Raw genomic sequence first — 14,210 nt, 5'->3', positions numbered from 1 at the left:
ACCGGCCGAAGCTTCGGCCGGTCCACTCCACGCGCGCACGCGCGACCCACTCGTGAGCAGCCACGTGGCGGTGCGGATCCTGCGGATCTCGCCTCATCTCCGTCTCGCAGCTCCACGGATATCGCTCTCATCCTTGTCTCCTGCGTCCATCGTTGCAGCGCCGACGCCCGCATCTTGCGATCGGCCATGGAAGGTCAAATCCCCCGTGCGTCCATGGGTGTAGATCTCACCCCGCCATGCTTTAAAGCCCAGTTCGCCATTGGATGCAGCAAGGCCGTTGACCAATTCCCCACCCCCGGCGGTTGCAACTCCCACGCGCCTCGTGCTTCTGCCCTCGCCGCCGACGAGCCGGGCGGCGATTGGCGACACCAGAGGCTTCTGCAGAACCCGTTGCAACCCCTCATGTCGCAACCGTGTTTACAAAAAGCTTCATCCCCTTGATGGAAAGCTTCAACCGGATGTAGAGAAAGCTACAACCTGTCAGCGCCATCGGGGAAAGCTACAACCGTTGACATGAAATGCTACAACCTTCAATGAAAAAAGCTTCAACCGAAACGACACAAAAAACCTTGACCAAGCGCTGCTAAAAAGAAAAATAGCTACAACCATTGATAGAAAAGCTTCAACCGTAGTTGGAAAAAGCTCCAACCATTGAGATAGAAAGCTACAACTAGACAATACGCAAATCAGAAAAGTTGCAACCACTAAGAGGAATGCTTCAAGTGTATGCGTGAAAAGCTTCAAACCGGCGACATTGTTTTTGTGTTGGAACTGGCTTTTTTTTTTGCTACGACCTTGTGACATCTTTGCTTCAACCATGTGGATTTTTGCTACTACCGTCCACAGTTTTTGCTACATCCATTTTGTCACGACGGCAAGATGCCGGTGGTGGGTTTCTGTGAATTCCGGCGGCGAGATCCAGCACGGAGGGCAGGGGCGGATGCTGCAACCGGTCGCCGGCGAGCTGCTACGGGGTCGCGGCGAGCTGCAACCTCGACTGGCCGTAACCACGGCTGCTGCATCCACGGAGGTTTTCAAAAACACACGAAGACTGATGTAGGTGAGGGCGGGCGACCAGCGGCGAGGGCGACGACCGTAGGCGACCGACGGCGAGGGCGACCGGTGGTGAGGAGGCGAGGCGAGGCGAGGCGGTCGGCGCGTGCTGGGGCGTCGACGCACACGAGGGGGCCCGTGCGGGAGGTTGAAGAAGGAGGTGGGGAACCAGATCTGACGGTGCAGGGAACCAAATCTGACGGTTGGGGCTCGACCGGCCCAACCGTTCGGCCGGTGCGCCGGCGCAGATCATTGCCCTTAAAAAAAGAAGCGAAAGGGTGTGCTAGTCTAGTAGCGTGGACAGCCGCAGCCGCAGCCGCAGGAGTGTTCTCCTCGTCTCATCTGAAGTCCGTTCCGCCTCCGCCCCCGGCTCCGGCTGCTGCTCGCCGGGGAATTCCAGAATCGTATCCTCGTGCCCGCAAACCGTAGGTACCATTGCCCACAGAGCAGGCCTTCCCTACTCCTCTAAGGCTGCATTACCTCTACGAAATGCCATGGCCTTCCTAGCCTCCTAGCTAGGGTTTGCTGTGCCTCCCGCCGTCGCCGATGTTCGAGGAGATGGCCGCCGATTCCAGCATGGGCATGGGGATGGGCTTCCACCAGGGGGCCTCCTCCTTGCACCACCACCACCATAACATGCTCTCCTTTCAATCCAATCCCGACTCCGCCCCCGCCCCCGCCCCCGCGCCCCCTGCCCCTCCCGTCTTCCTCCCCTCCCCCAACGCTCCCGTGCTCCAGGGGGCGTCGCCCAAGTACAAGTTCGTCACCGGCTCACCCTCCGACTGGACCCCCTATGAGCTCTCCATATTCCAGGAGGGCCTCGCCAGGTTCAACCCCAATCCCTCCTCATCGCTGTTTTGCTACCACGCAGGCACTGGTTGACTTATACTGTACTAATGTCAACACCAGGTATGCTCGTGAGCCCACCATTATGAAATACATCAAGATTGCTGCTATGCTGCCCACTAAGACCATCAGGGACGTCGCGTTAAGATGCCGGTGGACTGCTGTAAGTGTTCTTTCCCCTGTTGCAAACACAGTAGTTGTGTACAAGCAGAGAGAACAGAGGGGTCCTTTCCTATTTTGTTGATGTGCTATTTCCATTCCAGGGAAAGGAGAGTAGGAGGAGGAAACCTGATGAATTCTATGCAGGGAAAAGGATAAGGGACTTGAAGGTAGTCTCATTTAATGATTGGTTCATTTGGATACTTACTCTGGTTGTTGTAGATTCGAACCTTTCGCAGATCCTTTAGCTTGTCTCAGCAGTATTAATCTTGTTTTTTCCGATAATGAAGTTCCCTGGACATCGCTGCAGGAGAAAATGGTTGTTTCTACCTCACTAGCTAATTTTCAGATGGCACCTCCAAATAATTTAGTCCCCTTCTCGATGTCGATGCATCATCCAGGTCAGAATAGCCTGGCTGCAAATGAAGGTTGGTCCCAAATATTTTCATTATTGATGCTTGAGTAATGGCCAAATGTTGTTTCCTCACTTCAAATGTGCGCAAAGCTTTGTCCGACATCTTTAAAATCCTATTTTGTGGTTGAAGTTGATTGAAGACTAATTTCTTGAGATTGTCAGTTATGGTTAATTACATGGAGATAATTCCTTCCCTTTTTTGTGGTCAAACCATAGATACCTGTATCACTTGGAGTTTAATGCTTAATGTCACTTCCAGTGAGCACATGGAAGCTGATGAGTTTAAAGAACTAAATGCAGTCTTAAGTTTGTGTACCCGGGTCTGCTAGTGTGATTTGCTGCACTACATAATAGAAATGTGATTATAACTCTTCCTAGATATGATGAATTGATGACTATTAAACAATGTTTTCCTTGTGTGATTTCATGGACCTATTTCATTTTCGCTTACTTCTCCTAATAATTTTCATATGTTAATGTTCTCAAGCAGTCCCTGTTTTAGATAATGCAACTCAGCATCTTCTGGAGGAAAATAACCAGTTACTCAATCAGATCTCTGCAAATATTGAAACTTTCAAGGTTTGCATGATTTACCTTTTGTCTCTTATCACTGGGCATATTTTACCAAATGGGTATTGGGCAGTGGACACTTTTTATTAGGGGCATCCATCCACAGATGGAACATGTAAATGAAAATTTACATTTTCATGCAGCACATATTAATTCAAAGCTACACATGAAAGCTTGAGCTGTGCTAATTGTGTCTGAAATTCCAAATTTCCTATAGCTGGGGGAGAACATGGATCTCTTTCTACGTACGAATAACAATATTCGAACAATTTTGAAAAGGTATGACATTGTTATCTGTTGCATTTTTCTTGTATTTCATTTATTTCCTGTATGCTACTTTAATTGCACACACATGGCATATGCATAGGATTTATATGTTTGGGTTTTTGTCATCTACTTTAATTCAGTTTGTTCGAGTCATTTCTTTATAAGAATGTGTAGGATCTTGCATGGCAGCTATCAGATCGAAGGAGCTGTAAATATGAACCGAGTGAGTGATGACACCACTTGTGTATGTTAATCTTTAGCTGAGGACATTCCTGTCATTTATTTTTGTCATCAGAGGAGTCCTCGTCTCATAAATTAAAGTAGTGAGATGCAAGACAGAGCATGATTTGTACAGTTTATGCCAATATGCTATCTGTCCTTGTTGAAGTTTGCTCACTTAATATAAATCTATGCTGTAGAATGAGTGAGACGCCTGGTGTCATGGGTCAGATGCGTCCCTTGCCAGAACCTGTAAATGAAGGCCAACTAAATTCACTTCTTCAACTGGATAGAGTGGTAAGTTCAAAACTTGTGGTTTGTAGGATTCATACATGATCTCACCAAGATTTGTAATAACACTGCATGTTAAAATGTGAAATATGTGAGTTAGTTATTGGCAGGCTCTAACATAGCAGAAATCTAACATCTGTACCAACGTTTTGAATATATACATTATTACTATGCATCTTCATAATTAGTGATACGAAACCTGCCAACAAATAGGAAATGCTTCAAGAAAAACTTTAATGCATTGGTCACTTCATAGTGTTGCTCCGGTGTCATGGTGCAGTATTTGATTATTTTTTGGTAATTGCGATAATATGATTTTGGTTTTGTTGTGTTCTCCTGAAGGTTGCCTCTTATGGTGATATACTACATAACACTCATATGAAGGATGAAGCATGAAGTTAATGTAAGATAAATTGGGGGCGATGAGACATAACCATCCTGTAGCGAAAAAGATGACATGAGCTTTTGCCTGATCTGTACAAATGCCACGAAGAAGACCTACAATGTAGAATTAGATGTTATACTGACCAAGGCGGCATGGAATAAGTAATGATGCCTTCGAGGGATGTGTTGTTTCCTTTTTTGGTGCGAACTAATTGCTTCGGCTGCTGGCTGTCGATCCTTGATTCTTGGGAAAGTGAAGGGAATGTAAAACGGGACGAGGTGAGGGTGTGGTTTATCATCCTTTTGTGTTGTAATGGGAGCTGACTTGATTCAGATGGCTGTAAATATCGGGTGTGGTCGTCGCATGGGACGTTTTACTTGTCTGATGATGATGTTCAAACAAGAAGATATCGTTCTACTGTTCTCATTGTACAACAATTGATTCTTAAGTTTGGCTTACTTATTTGAGTACTGTATTCCGGCTTGTGTTTGTGTTGCCGGGAATTGGGCAGAATGATGATATCAATGGTATGGGGTTGAAACTGTTGTATACTCCCTCAGTCCCAAAATTCTTGTCTTAGATTTATCTAAATACGAATGTATCTAGTCACGTTTTAGTGTTAGATACATCCACATTTAAAACAAATCTAAGACAAGAATCTTAGGACAGGGTAATATTTGTTTGGATAGTTGTAGGGGTGAAACTGCTATGTATTTTGGTTTGATAGTTTTTTTTGAACGGATTTGGTTGGATGGTTGTAGGGGTGAAACTGTTGTGTATTGGGTTGGATAGTGCTGGAACTGTATCCTGTTTTACGTTTATTTATCTTTTGTATTCAAAGGTAGGATAGAAGATTTAAATGATGGATATGTTGAATTATGTCAGATTTAGACATTGTACAGTAATAATGGATATAAGAAAGATGATTAATACACTGCCGAATATTAGCAATTCCACATCCTTACATGCAGACTCTGATTTGAAACTGATTGTGTTTGGATGTCAAATCCTTCACCGTCTGATCGTGTTGGAAATTAGGTTAACCACTTTCACCCTCAGTGTCATGCTCTTAACACGCTCAGATAGAGATGTGGAATTGCTAATGCTAAGAAGTGTTGGTGGCAAACCTGATAATATTAACAGTTATTAAGAAGTGAACAAATGATCTGACATAAAGGGGGTGTAGCTCATATGGTAGAGCGCTCGCTTCGCATGCGAGAGGCACGGGGTTCGATTCCCCGCACCTCCAATCCTTTTTTATCCCCTCTTATCTGCTTCAAATGATCTGGTCCCCGCACCTCAGCTGGGCCGCGTAATTATTTTCCGTGAAATTTCTTTGCCAAGACACCAGTACATCACAAACCTGCAAAGTGAAGCCGTGAAGCTTCTCGATCCGGGAACCAGGAAGGGCGATCACGAGAGTGCGCTGACACGACAAAGTGGTCCAGGCGTCCAGAGCCTTTTGTAACCGTGAAAACGATTTGCAGTCGGGATCAAACAAGATACGGCTTGGCATCTTCAGCTAAGACATGCGCCACATGATTTTGTCCCGGGAAAAAGACGGACAGTTACTGACACGCACACATGTCTTTGAGAATGGTTGCAGGACATGGACGGTGTAAAAGGACACGCTCACGAGTTCAACAGCGTCCGAGATAACCAGATTGGTTGGTTGATCGCGTAAAGAAAATCACAGGGCTCCAGAGATTCCAAGGAATGCTGGGCTGGTTACCGCTGGAGAGATATCATTAGAGTATTGCCCGAAAAGCCTTCGTACTTTGCCGGTGCAGGATTCACGGGAACAGGTGAATGAACGGAACAAGAACAGGTGAACGAGCTGCGTGCATACGTATGTATTCAACGAAATGCTTTAGACGGCTCACGAGTTGTGTTAGCGAAAGAGTTCGATGAAAAGGACATGCTCACGAGTTCACAAGAACCGAAACTAGGGGCTAAGCAGATGATGACCGGTTGTTTGATTTATTTATTCTTTTGCTTTCACTTGATTTCCTTTCGAGCGGGCGGTCTCTGATCTCAGTGGGGTAGAAATGATTGTTGAAATATATTGCCCGCAAGCTTGATTTTTTAGGAGAATCCCCCGCCAGCTTTCAATTTTGAGCGGTCGAATGGCGTGCTCAAAAAAGGATACCTCCTTGGGCTGCTGCTCCTTCTCGCTAAACAGCTTCCACCTTTGCCGCTTTCCTCCCCCTCCCGGCCAATGGTTGATTCGCTCGCCGGCTGACACTACTGTCATAATCGTTGTATATCTTCCCCGCCGCCGTCGCGAGCATGTGGACGAATAGGGCCACGTCAAACTTTGTTTCTTCATAAATGAAACTTGTGGACAACCATGATCATGTAGAACACCCATGGAAGGAGCTAAATGGCGCGGAACCCCGGCCATGCTAGTGATCTTCTGAAAGTCGGTGTTCTGCCGCCACGACGTGCTTGGTCGGCGACGGGCAAGCACGACTTTGAGAAGAATTGAGCTCCTTGAAGCCTACAGGCCACCCCTCAGCCTCGGCGTCGCCACAATGCCGCCTGCAGAGTCTCTCCCCTCCTCCGCCCGCGACGTGTATGACAAAATGCCTAGGTGATTTATTTTTTGCCTTTTTCATTGTTGTTTACTGTTATTGCAAGCAAATTTAACATGGAATATTGCATTTAGTAGATGAAGAGGTTAAGGATATGTTCTTCAACGACACTTCATCGAAGGAGGCGGAAGAAGAAGATGATGATTCTGAGATGGCCATTGCCATGATCGAGAACCGAGAAGTTCATACCCCGTTTCAAGCTGATCTCATTGATCACTTGAGAGCACTTCGTAGCACTTGATTGTTGTGCTTTCATTTGGATTATTACCTCATTTTAGACCCTTTTGTGTGTTGGAATTTGAATAATTTAAATTGTAAACTTTAAATTTGTAATCTGCATGAATTGTGAAGCTTAATTATTAAGTTTGGATTTAATATGGGTGTAAATATCTAGTTGATGTAGAGTATGTAAACCAAAAAATAGAAGAATTGACAAATATTTTTTAGTATGTAACCCACTAATTTTCATGAACAAACTTTTTATTTAGTTGCATGATGAACCTCAACCGCGAATGATTATATGTTTTTTTGGATAAAACACATTTCATCCAGTTGATATATCAAGATGATACAAATAGTTTTGAAAGAATGCACAACATCTGCATAGCACCATGCACATAGCCAACACGCCCAACACAACCGAGAATAAAAGATCGTCTTGCAGCAATAGTACAAAAGTCCAGACTAAGGTGGGGTAAATCCTATCCGGAGATTACACCATCATCCATGAAGGGAGAAAACTTTCCTAACTGTATGCTCCAGCCAGGTAGACACCATCATAAAAAGGTCTCTATGCTCTGGACTCTACATGATACCTCAAGTACGGAGCCATCATGTACATGGATGAATAATGTGGACAAAAGATGAAACATATTTATTGTTAAAAATCACATCATTTCTGATAAGTCACAATGTCGAACATAAGGCAGCCACCCCACAAGAATATGTGAAGAAAATAGTTTGTCTATGCCCACAACCAATTGCCGAAAATATTAAGTGCATTACATGGGGGTAGTAATTTGAAGCTTTTTTTCACGGGTATTAAGTGCATTACATGGGGGTAATAATTTGAAGATTTTTTTCGCGGGTACGTAAATATTTAAGCTACTTGAATCATGGTCCATATACTGCACGAGTAAACTTATTAGACTAAAAAATAAGTGCTTAATAGAATCGTCATGTTGACCAAAGACACATGTCTTAGAGAATCTACAGCTGGGCGCCTCAAACCCGCTTCATACGCCCGGGTGGGCCACCCGTCAATGTCCGGTCATGATTTTTCGACTCAATCGGGCTCCTTAAACGGGCCTCAAACGCCCTGGCTGACCGGCACTCCTCATATCCAGCCCAAATATGGGGCCAAATCCACCAAACACTTCCTCCTCCTCTTGCCGCCCTCCAACATTTCCCACGCCCGGAGCCTCGCCGTCCTCCACCCTTGCTCCCAATCCTCACCACCGGTCCCGATCCACCGCTGGAGATGTCATCCAGCCTGACCCAGACCGCCGCGATGGAGATGCAGTCCGCCTTGTCCCTCGGCGGGGTCCCTTCATTGGCTAAAACTTGCAAGGCGGAGAACGTCACGTGGAAGTTACGGTGACACCCGCAACGAGAAAGGGAAGAGGCGATGGCGTCGCAGGGAGGTTCGGACATGGTGGAACAGCTGTCTCTTCCGCCGCGCCTAGATCCCCACACCCCTTCCATCCGAGCACGGATGAGGATTACACCGTCTGACGCCGTTGGTACAGAGGAGGATTCGACGCCGATTGGGCCATCCTGAAGAGCTTTCTGCCCACGCAGATGCCGGCGGTTGACGCATGTTACCCGTCGTAGCTCGTTCGGGCGCGGATGAGCATGGGCATCGGTAGTGCCCGGGCTGCCCTCGACATGTTCGACGAAATGGCCGAACAAGAGTCAGTGTGTTTTCTTTGCTCCTGTCCGATCATATTTTTGCATAGATCACTAGTTCATTTCGCACATGATGAATGCTTGCGAACCATAATTATGTAGGAGTCATTCTTGTCGAACATGATCAATGACAATGAAGATCTGACCAAAATGGAGTATGAATTGGAGGTCACCACCGCATTCGAAGTTGGGACAACATCCGATCCCAATCCGAGCAAGATGAAGCAGAAGACCAAGACGCCGGAGGCACGAGGTCCGACATTGTCAAGATTTGAGGACATCTTGTTGGTCAAAGCTTGGTTGGCCACAACCATGGATCCAATATGCGGCAGCGCGCAAAAGGGGACCATGTATTTGGCAAAGATTTGGAAGGAGTATCACGAACAAAAGGAGTATGCGGAGCCACATCCTATTGTGACCACCCACAATGTGGCATCTCTCCAACATCGTTGGGGGATCATTCAAGGGGAAGTGAACAAGTACGTCGGCTATTGCTCACAAGTGACCAAACACCCTCAAAGTGGGAAAGGAGTGGAAACTCACGTAAGCTCAATTGCTTCATCTTGTCGTCATTTGCATATGCTTCTTGTGTTTGCATTCTCGTGCTCACACATATGTTGTTTGCTAGACGGTGGCAACCATTATGTATCACGAGGTGGAGAAGAAGCCCTTTGCTTTTAGCCATTGTTGGATCATCTTGACTGGCAAGCTGAAGTGGAACCAACTTGTGGCCGATCTCAAGTATGGCAAGAAGAGGAATGAGGGCTTAAGCTCCGACTAATCAATTGGGTTGGACGATGAAGAGGACTATGTTGTTGTGACGAATGGAAAAGCCACCGTGCCAAAGGATAACCGCCAAGTCATGGGACAAGTGGGAGAAGGCACGTGCTACCCGTGATGCCGCGGCTACAAAAATGTCGTCCACATGGATGGGCATTTTTTCTATGAGGGAGAACTAGGAGGAGAGGTACAAGCTCATGTTGGATGCGCAAAAGGAAAGGATGGAGTGAGACCGGAGAGGGCGGAGAAGAAGCTCAAAATTGAGAGGGAGAAGATCGAGTTGGAGAAGCAACAAGCAGCGATCAAATGGGAACTTGAGAAGGCCAAGACATTTGGCGATATAGATCTTGAGAAGGAGAGGTTGCAACTCGCACGGGACACGGAAGATGCGAGGATCATGTTGGCGGACGAAACCCTCTTGAATGAGCATGCGAAGAAGTGGCTTGCAGACAAGAGGGAGATCAACGACCGTAGGGAGTATGAGGCGGCAAGGGCGGCTACAGCACAGATGCAGGCGGAGGAGGCAGCCTCGATGCAGGCAGAGAAGGATGAGCATGACACATTCTGCCTAGAGCACGATGCATTCCGCTTGAAGTAGGCGCCCGACTAGTGATCCGAGGCCATCCGTCATGCTCGGACATTGATTTGATTTTGGCATGTCCGATTTGTTGAACTATGATTTGCTTTGCTTTGTTTCGAATTTTGGAATTCAAACAGTTTGTATCGTATGATCGACGTGCATGGATTGCATGGATTTGAGGATCGGAATTTAAGGTATGTGGATGAGCGGCGCAACACATGAGGGGCCGCCAGGCGCTGTCCGCAGACGTGCCCGGACGTGCCGTAGATGCTCTTACGGCAACTCCAACGCAGGACCCCAAATGGTCCACCCGCGTCCGTTTGGGGGTAAACGGACAAAGCAGGCCCTCCAAAACGCGGGAGCAAAAAGACCATCGTCTGTTTTCTGTCCACTTTCGACCCGTTCTCGACCCAACTTTGGGCCGAGCTTGCGGCCGAAATGACACGCGCGGATGCGAGCGGCGCATGCCCTTGTCCTGCCCTGGCCCGCCCGTCAGGGAAACATACCCTCCTTTTCTCTTCCCCTACCTCCCTCCATCCCACGACATTGCCACCACCACCACCCTTCCCGGCCGCATCATCTTCCATAGGAGTTGTTCCAACCACCACCACGCCATGCCATAGCTGTCTCCGCACCGGCATTTCGGAAAGCATTTTGCCGGCTCTCTCCTTGTTGCCGGTGGGAGAGAAACTATGGCCGCTGGCGTCGCCCGTCGTCCCCAATCTCTTCCGGCCGGCCGTTCGTTGCCACAGGGCGCCCACTAGGACCACTGACCCCCAAAACCTTGCTTTGCTACCTGTGAGGGGAGCAAGACGTGCACTATCTAGCCACGCCTCCAACACGACCGCAAGGCATTCAACGATTTTCTCACAAGGTACAATGGATAGCAGTCATGAGTTTTTCTTTCACAACTTCATTTGCTCATCAGATGATTCATCCTCGGATGATAAAGAGCTGGTGGCTGCATTGGTCATACATGAACACATTACTAGGAAGCAGCCTCGGTTCAGGGGATCAATCCCTGGCCATGCTCTGGCCTTGAACCGTAATAGGGAGAAAGGCCACACCCTTCTCTATCTCGATTACTTTAAGGATGGTGCACTCTTCAGGCCACATCAATTTCATTGCCAATTCTGAATGAGAAGACATGTGTTCAATCGTATTCGCGAGGGAGTGGTCGCGCATGACCCATACTTTGAGTGCAAAGAGGATGCCCTAGGCAAGCTTGGTTTCTCTTCATACGAGAAATGCACTGCAGCTATCCGCATGCTTGCATATGGAATTCCTTGTGATCTTGTGGATGAGTATGTTCGTATGAGTGAGTCCACATGTATCCACTCAATGTATAGTTTTTGCACGGCCGTGGTGGAAGTTTTCGTCCCTGAGTACCTTAGAGAGCCAACCCCCACTGATACAGAGAGGTTGTTGATGATCAATGCCAAGATGGGCTTTCCGGACATGCTTGGTAGTATGGACTGTATGCAATGGAAGTGGAAGAACTGTCCATTTGCTTGGCAGGGGCAGTACAAGAGGCATGTGAAAGGTGCCGCTGTTATAATTGAAGTTGTGGATTCACAAGAACTCCCCCAAGCTTAAACCTTTGCTTGTCCTCAAGAAATTCAGTTGATAAAATGAAAGTGAAAAAGAAAAACTTTTACGAACTCTTTTGCTCTTGTTTGCATAAATAAGCTTAAACAACAACCAGGTTTTCAGCCAACATTATAACTAACCATGCTGACAATAACTCTTCAAAATTATATTAACTCATATCAATGACATAATCAGCTAGCGAGCAATAATAAGATATCTCAAATGGCAACACATTGTCAAAACAACCATGATATAATATGACAATAGTGGTATCTCGCTATCCCTTTCTGAGACCGCAAAACATAAATGCACAACACCCCCAAAGTTCAAGCAGTGACTAAACATTGTAATTCATGGTAAAAAAAGATCCAGTCATGATGCACCCAACATTAGCTACACACAAGTCATAAGCATGACAACAGTGCTCTTAGGTTCTGGCGCTTATTTTAGAGGGTCATGACACAACATAAAAGTAAATAGATAGTCCCTTCGTAGAGGGAAGTAGTGATTTGCAGAGGTGCCAGAGCTCAAGTTTTAAAACAGAGGTAAATGATATTTTGAGACATGCACCCTTCTTGTTTACTTCACGACCATCAGTTATCCATATGTTCCATGCTAAGCACGCTAGTGGTGGTTCCCAAGCGATAAAAGTAAATGTTTGACTCCATTGGGAGTTTTTGTTTGATTATTTGTAAGCTTTTTCTGTTTGCAGTTTGGGACTGGGCATCCCTATTACCGCCCTTTTCTCGTGCGATGGTGAGTGAATAACCACTCGACCTGAGAATAACTCGCTTAGCATGGAAGATACCGACCACCTCCTGTCGTTCCATGAACGATCCAAGCACACAAAAGGGATATTTATTAGAAGTTTTTAGAGGTGGCACATGCAAATTTACTTAGGACGGCAGGGTAATACCGCATATAGGTAGGTATGGTGGACTCATCTGGAATAAATTTGGGTTCAAGGTTTTTGATGTACAAGCAGAATTCCCACTTAGTACATGCGAAGGCTAGCAATTAGATTGAGAAGCGTCGAGCTAGAGAGCAATAACGGTCATGAACATGCATTATGCATAAGTAACATTGGGCACTAGCATGAGTAGGATATGAACACCATGAACATAAATATCATAGAGGCTATGCTGGTTTTGATTCAACTACCTGCATGAACACGTGCCATGTAAAGCCACTTGAACATTCAGAGGAGGATACCATATCATCATACTACATCACAACCATTTTAATGCAATGTTGATATCCAAGATAAATCATTATCAACTCCCAGCTGCTTATGCATGGCATGAGAAACTATAATCTCTAATTGTCATTGCAAACATGTTTAATCATAATGGTCTGAATCATGGATACTAGGTTAAACACATTTACAAAAATAGAACAAGTCGAGTTCATACCAGTTTCTCTCTGCCACGGCCAGTTCATCGAATATCATCATTATTGCCTTTCACTTGCACGACCGAATGGAGTGAAAATAATAATAGTGCAAGAGTGCCATGGACCAAGTTGGAATCTGCAAACATTTTAGTCAACAGGAGAAGACAAGGTAATATGGGCTCTTTGTTAGATAAAAATTATGCAAATGAGTGCCACTCAACATTTTCATCGTGGTCTTCTCCTCAGTGAGACTCAAATAAAAAGAAAAGAAATTCAGAGAAACACACTAAAATATTTTTGGAGTTTTTAATTTTCTTGAACAAGCTAATAAAAGGGAAAGCAAAAACAAGAAAACTATTTACACGGGAAAGCTCCCAACAAGCAAAAGAAGAACAAGGAAATCTTTTTGTGTTTTCTTTTTAGTGCTACAGCTAAGCATGCATAGAAAGTAAATTGACTACAAGTATTTTTTTGTTTTTCTGTGGTTTTTCAAACACACAAGAAGAAAGCAAGAAAATAAAATTAAGCATGGATGATACAATGAAAAAGTGTAAACACCGACAACTAGAATGAGATGTGTGAACATGAATGTAATGTCGGTGAGAAACACGTACTCCCCCAAGCTTAGGTTTTTGGCCTAGCTTAGTAGTCGATCAGTAGCCTGGATAGTAGTCGGCATGGTAGCTCACGGGGGCTCTCGGTGCGGATGCGTCGGCCTATCGTGCTGCCTCCACCGCCACATTGTGAGCTTGGGCCTCACTCTCAAGAACAAAATATATTCCCTTGTTGTGATAATCAAAAAGAGCAGGCGCAGGCAAATATGTGTGCACAATAGATGCTTGGTTAAATAACAAGTTATAAGTGAAATTATGAATATCTCCTTTAAGGATATTATGATTTTTCATAGCATCAAAGTCTAAATATTGCGTGGGTAGGATAGGGTCAAAGGGCAAAGGTGAAACACCCAACCCTCGTGCTAGACACGTGGCATAAATTACACCATAGAAATAGCCACTATTAGCGTTATGTTGCAGTCTGTGTGCAACAATCGCTCCAAGATTATAACTCCTCTCACCAGTGAGAGCAGTGCCTATGAGGCTCAAGTCTAGAGCACAAAGTGTACTACAATCTTGCTTGCCTATGATACATTTCCCGTTAAAT

The 14,210-nt window shown here is 45.7% G+C and overlaps 1 protein-coding gene and 1 non-coding gene across 7 annotated transcripts; both read left to right on the top strand.

Annotated features, from left to right (window-relative positions):
• Positions 1-1,328: 1,328 nt before the first annotated feature.
• On the top strand, positions 1,329-4,680 carry LOC123147714 (uncharacterized). 6 transcript variants are annotated; one of them, XR_006473403.1, is made up of 9 exons: positions 1,329-1,880; positions 1,963-2,062; positions 2,163-2,228; positions 2,369-2,486; positions 2,976-3,052; positions 3,261-3,322; positions 3,485-3,533; positions 3,730-3,826; positions 4,163-4,680. XR_006473403.1 is itself a non-coding variant. In XM_044567007.1 (8 exons), exons 1-8 carry the CDS (start codon positions 1,600-1,602, stop codon positions 4,214-4,216), a joined length of 855 nt encoding a protein of 284 aa, XP_044422942.1. In that variant the 5' UTR covers positions 1,331-1,599; the 3' UTR covers positions 4,217-4,680. The 6 variants fall into 6 exon arrangements, 3 of the variants coding, with proteins under 3 accessions (XP_044422942.1, XP_044422940.1, XP_044422941.1); XR_006473402.1 differs by having other exon boundaries at positions 2,964-3,052; XR_006473401.1 differs by having other exon boundaries at positions 2,961-3,052.
• A 701-nt stretch (positions 4,681-5,381) lies between these two features.
• On the top strand, positions 5,382-5,454 carry TRNAA-CGC (transfer RNA alanine (anticodon CGC)). Its single transcript has one exon. It is a non-coding gene; the product is annotated as a tRNA-Ala (tRNA).
• Positions 5,455-14,210: the final 8,756 nt, after the last annotated feature.

Source organism: Triticum aestivum, chromosome 7A (genome assembly GCF_018294505.1).
Source record: "Triticum aestivum cultivar Chinese Spring chromosome 7A, IWGSC CS RefSeq v2.1, whole genome shotgun sequence".
In the NCBI taxonomy this organism is placed as follows: domain Eukaryota; kingdom Viridiplantae; phylum Streptophyta; class Magnoliopsida; order Poales; family Poaceae; genus Triticum; species Triticum aestivum.
This window is presented reverse-complemented; position numbering and strand designations above follow the sequence as displayed.

What these genes read in the sequence shown, in the direction of transcription:
- LOC123147714 (XM_044567005.1), top strand. Translation starts at nt 1,600, where the DNA reads ATGTTCGAGGAGATGGCCGCCGATTCCAGCATGGGCATGGGGATGGGC. An exon ending in TTCCAGGAGGGCCTCGCCAG is followed by an intron (nt 1,881 to 1,962) that starts GTTCAACCCCAA and finishes TGTCAACACCAG; the next exon opens with GTATGCTCGTGAGCCCACCA. An exon ending in CAAATATTGAAACTTTCAAG is followed by an intron (nt 3,053 to 3,260) that starts GTTTGCATGATT and finishes AATTTCCTATAG; the next exon opens with CTGGGGGAGAACATGGATCT.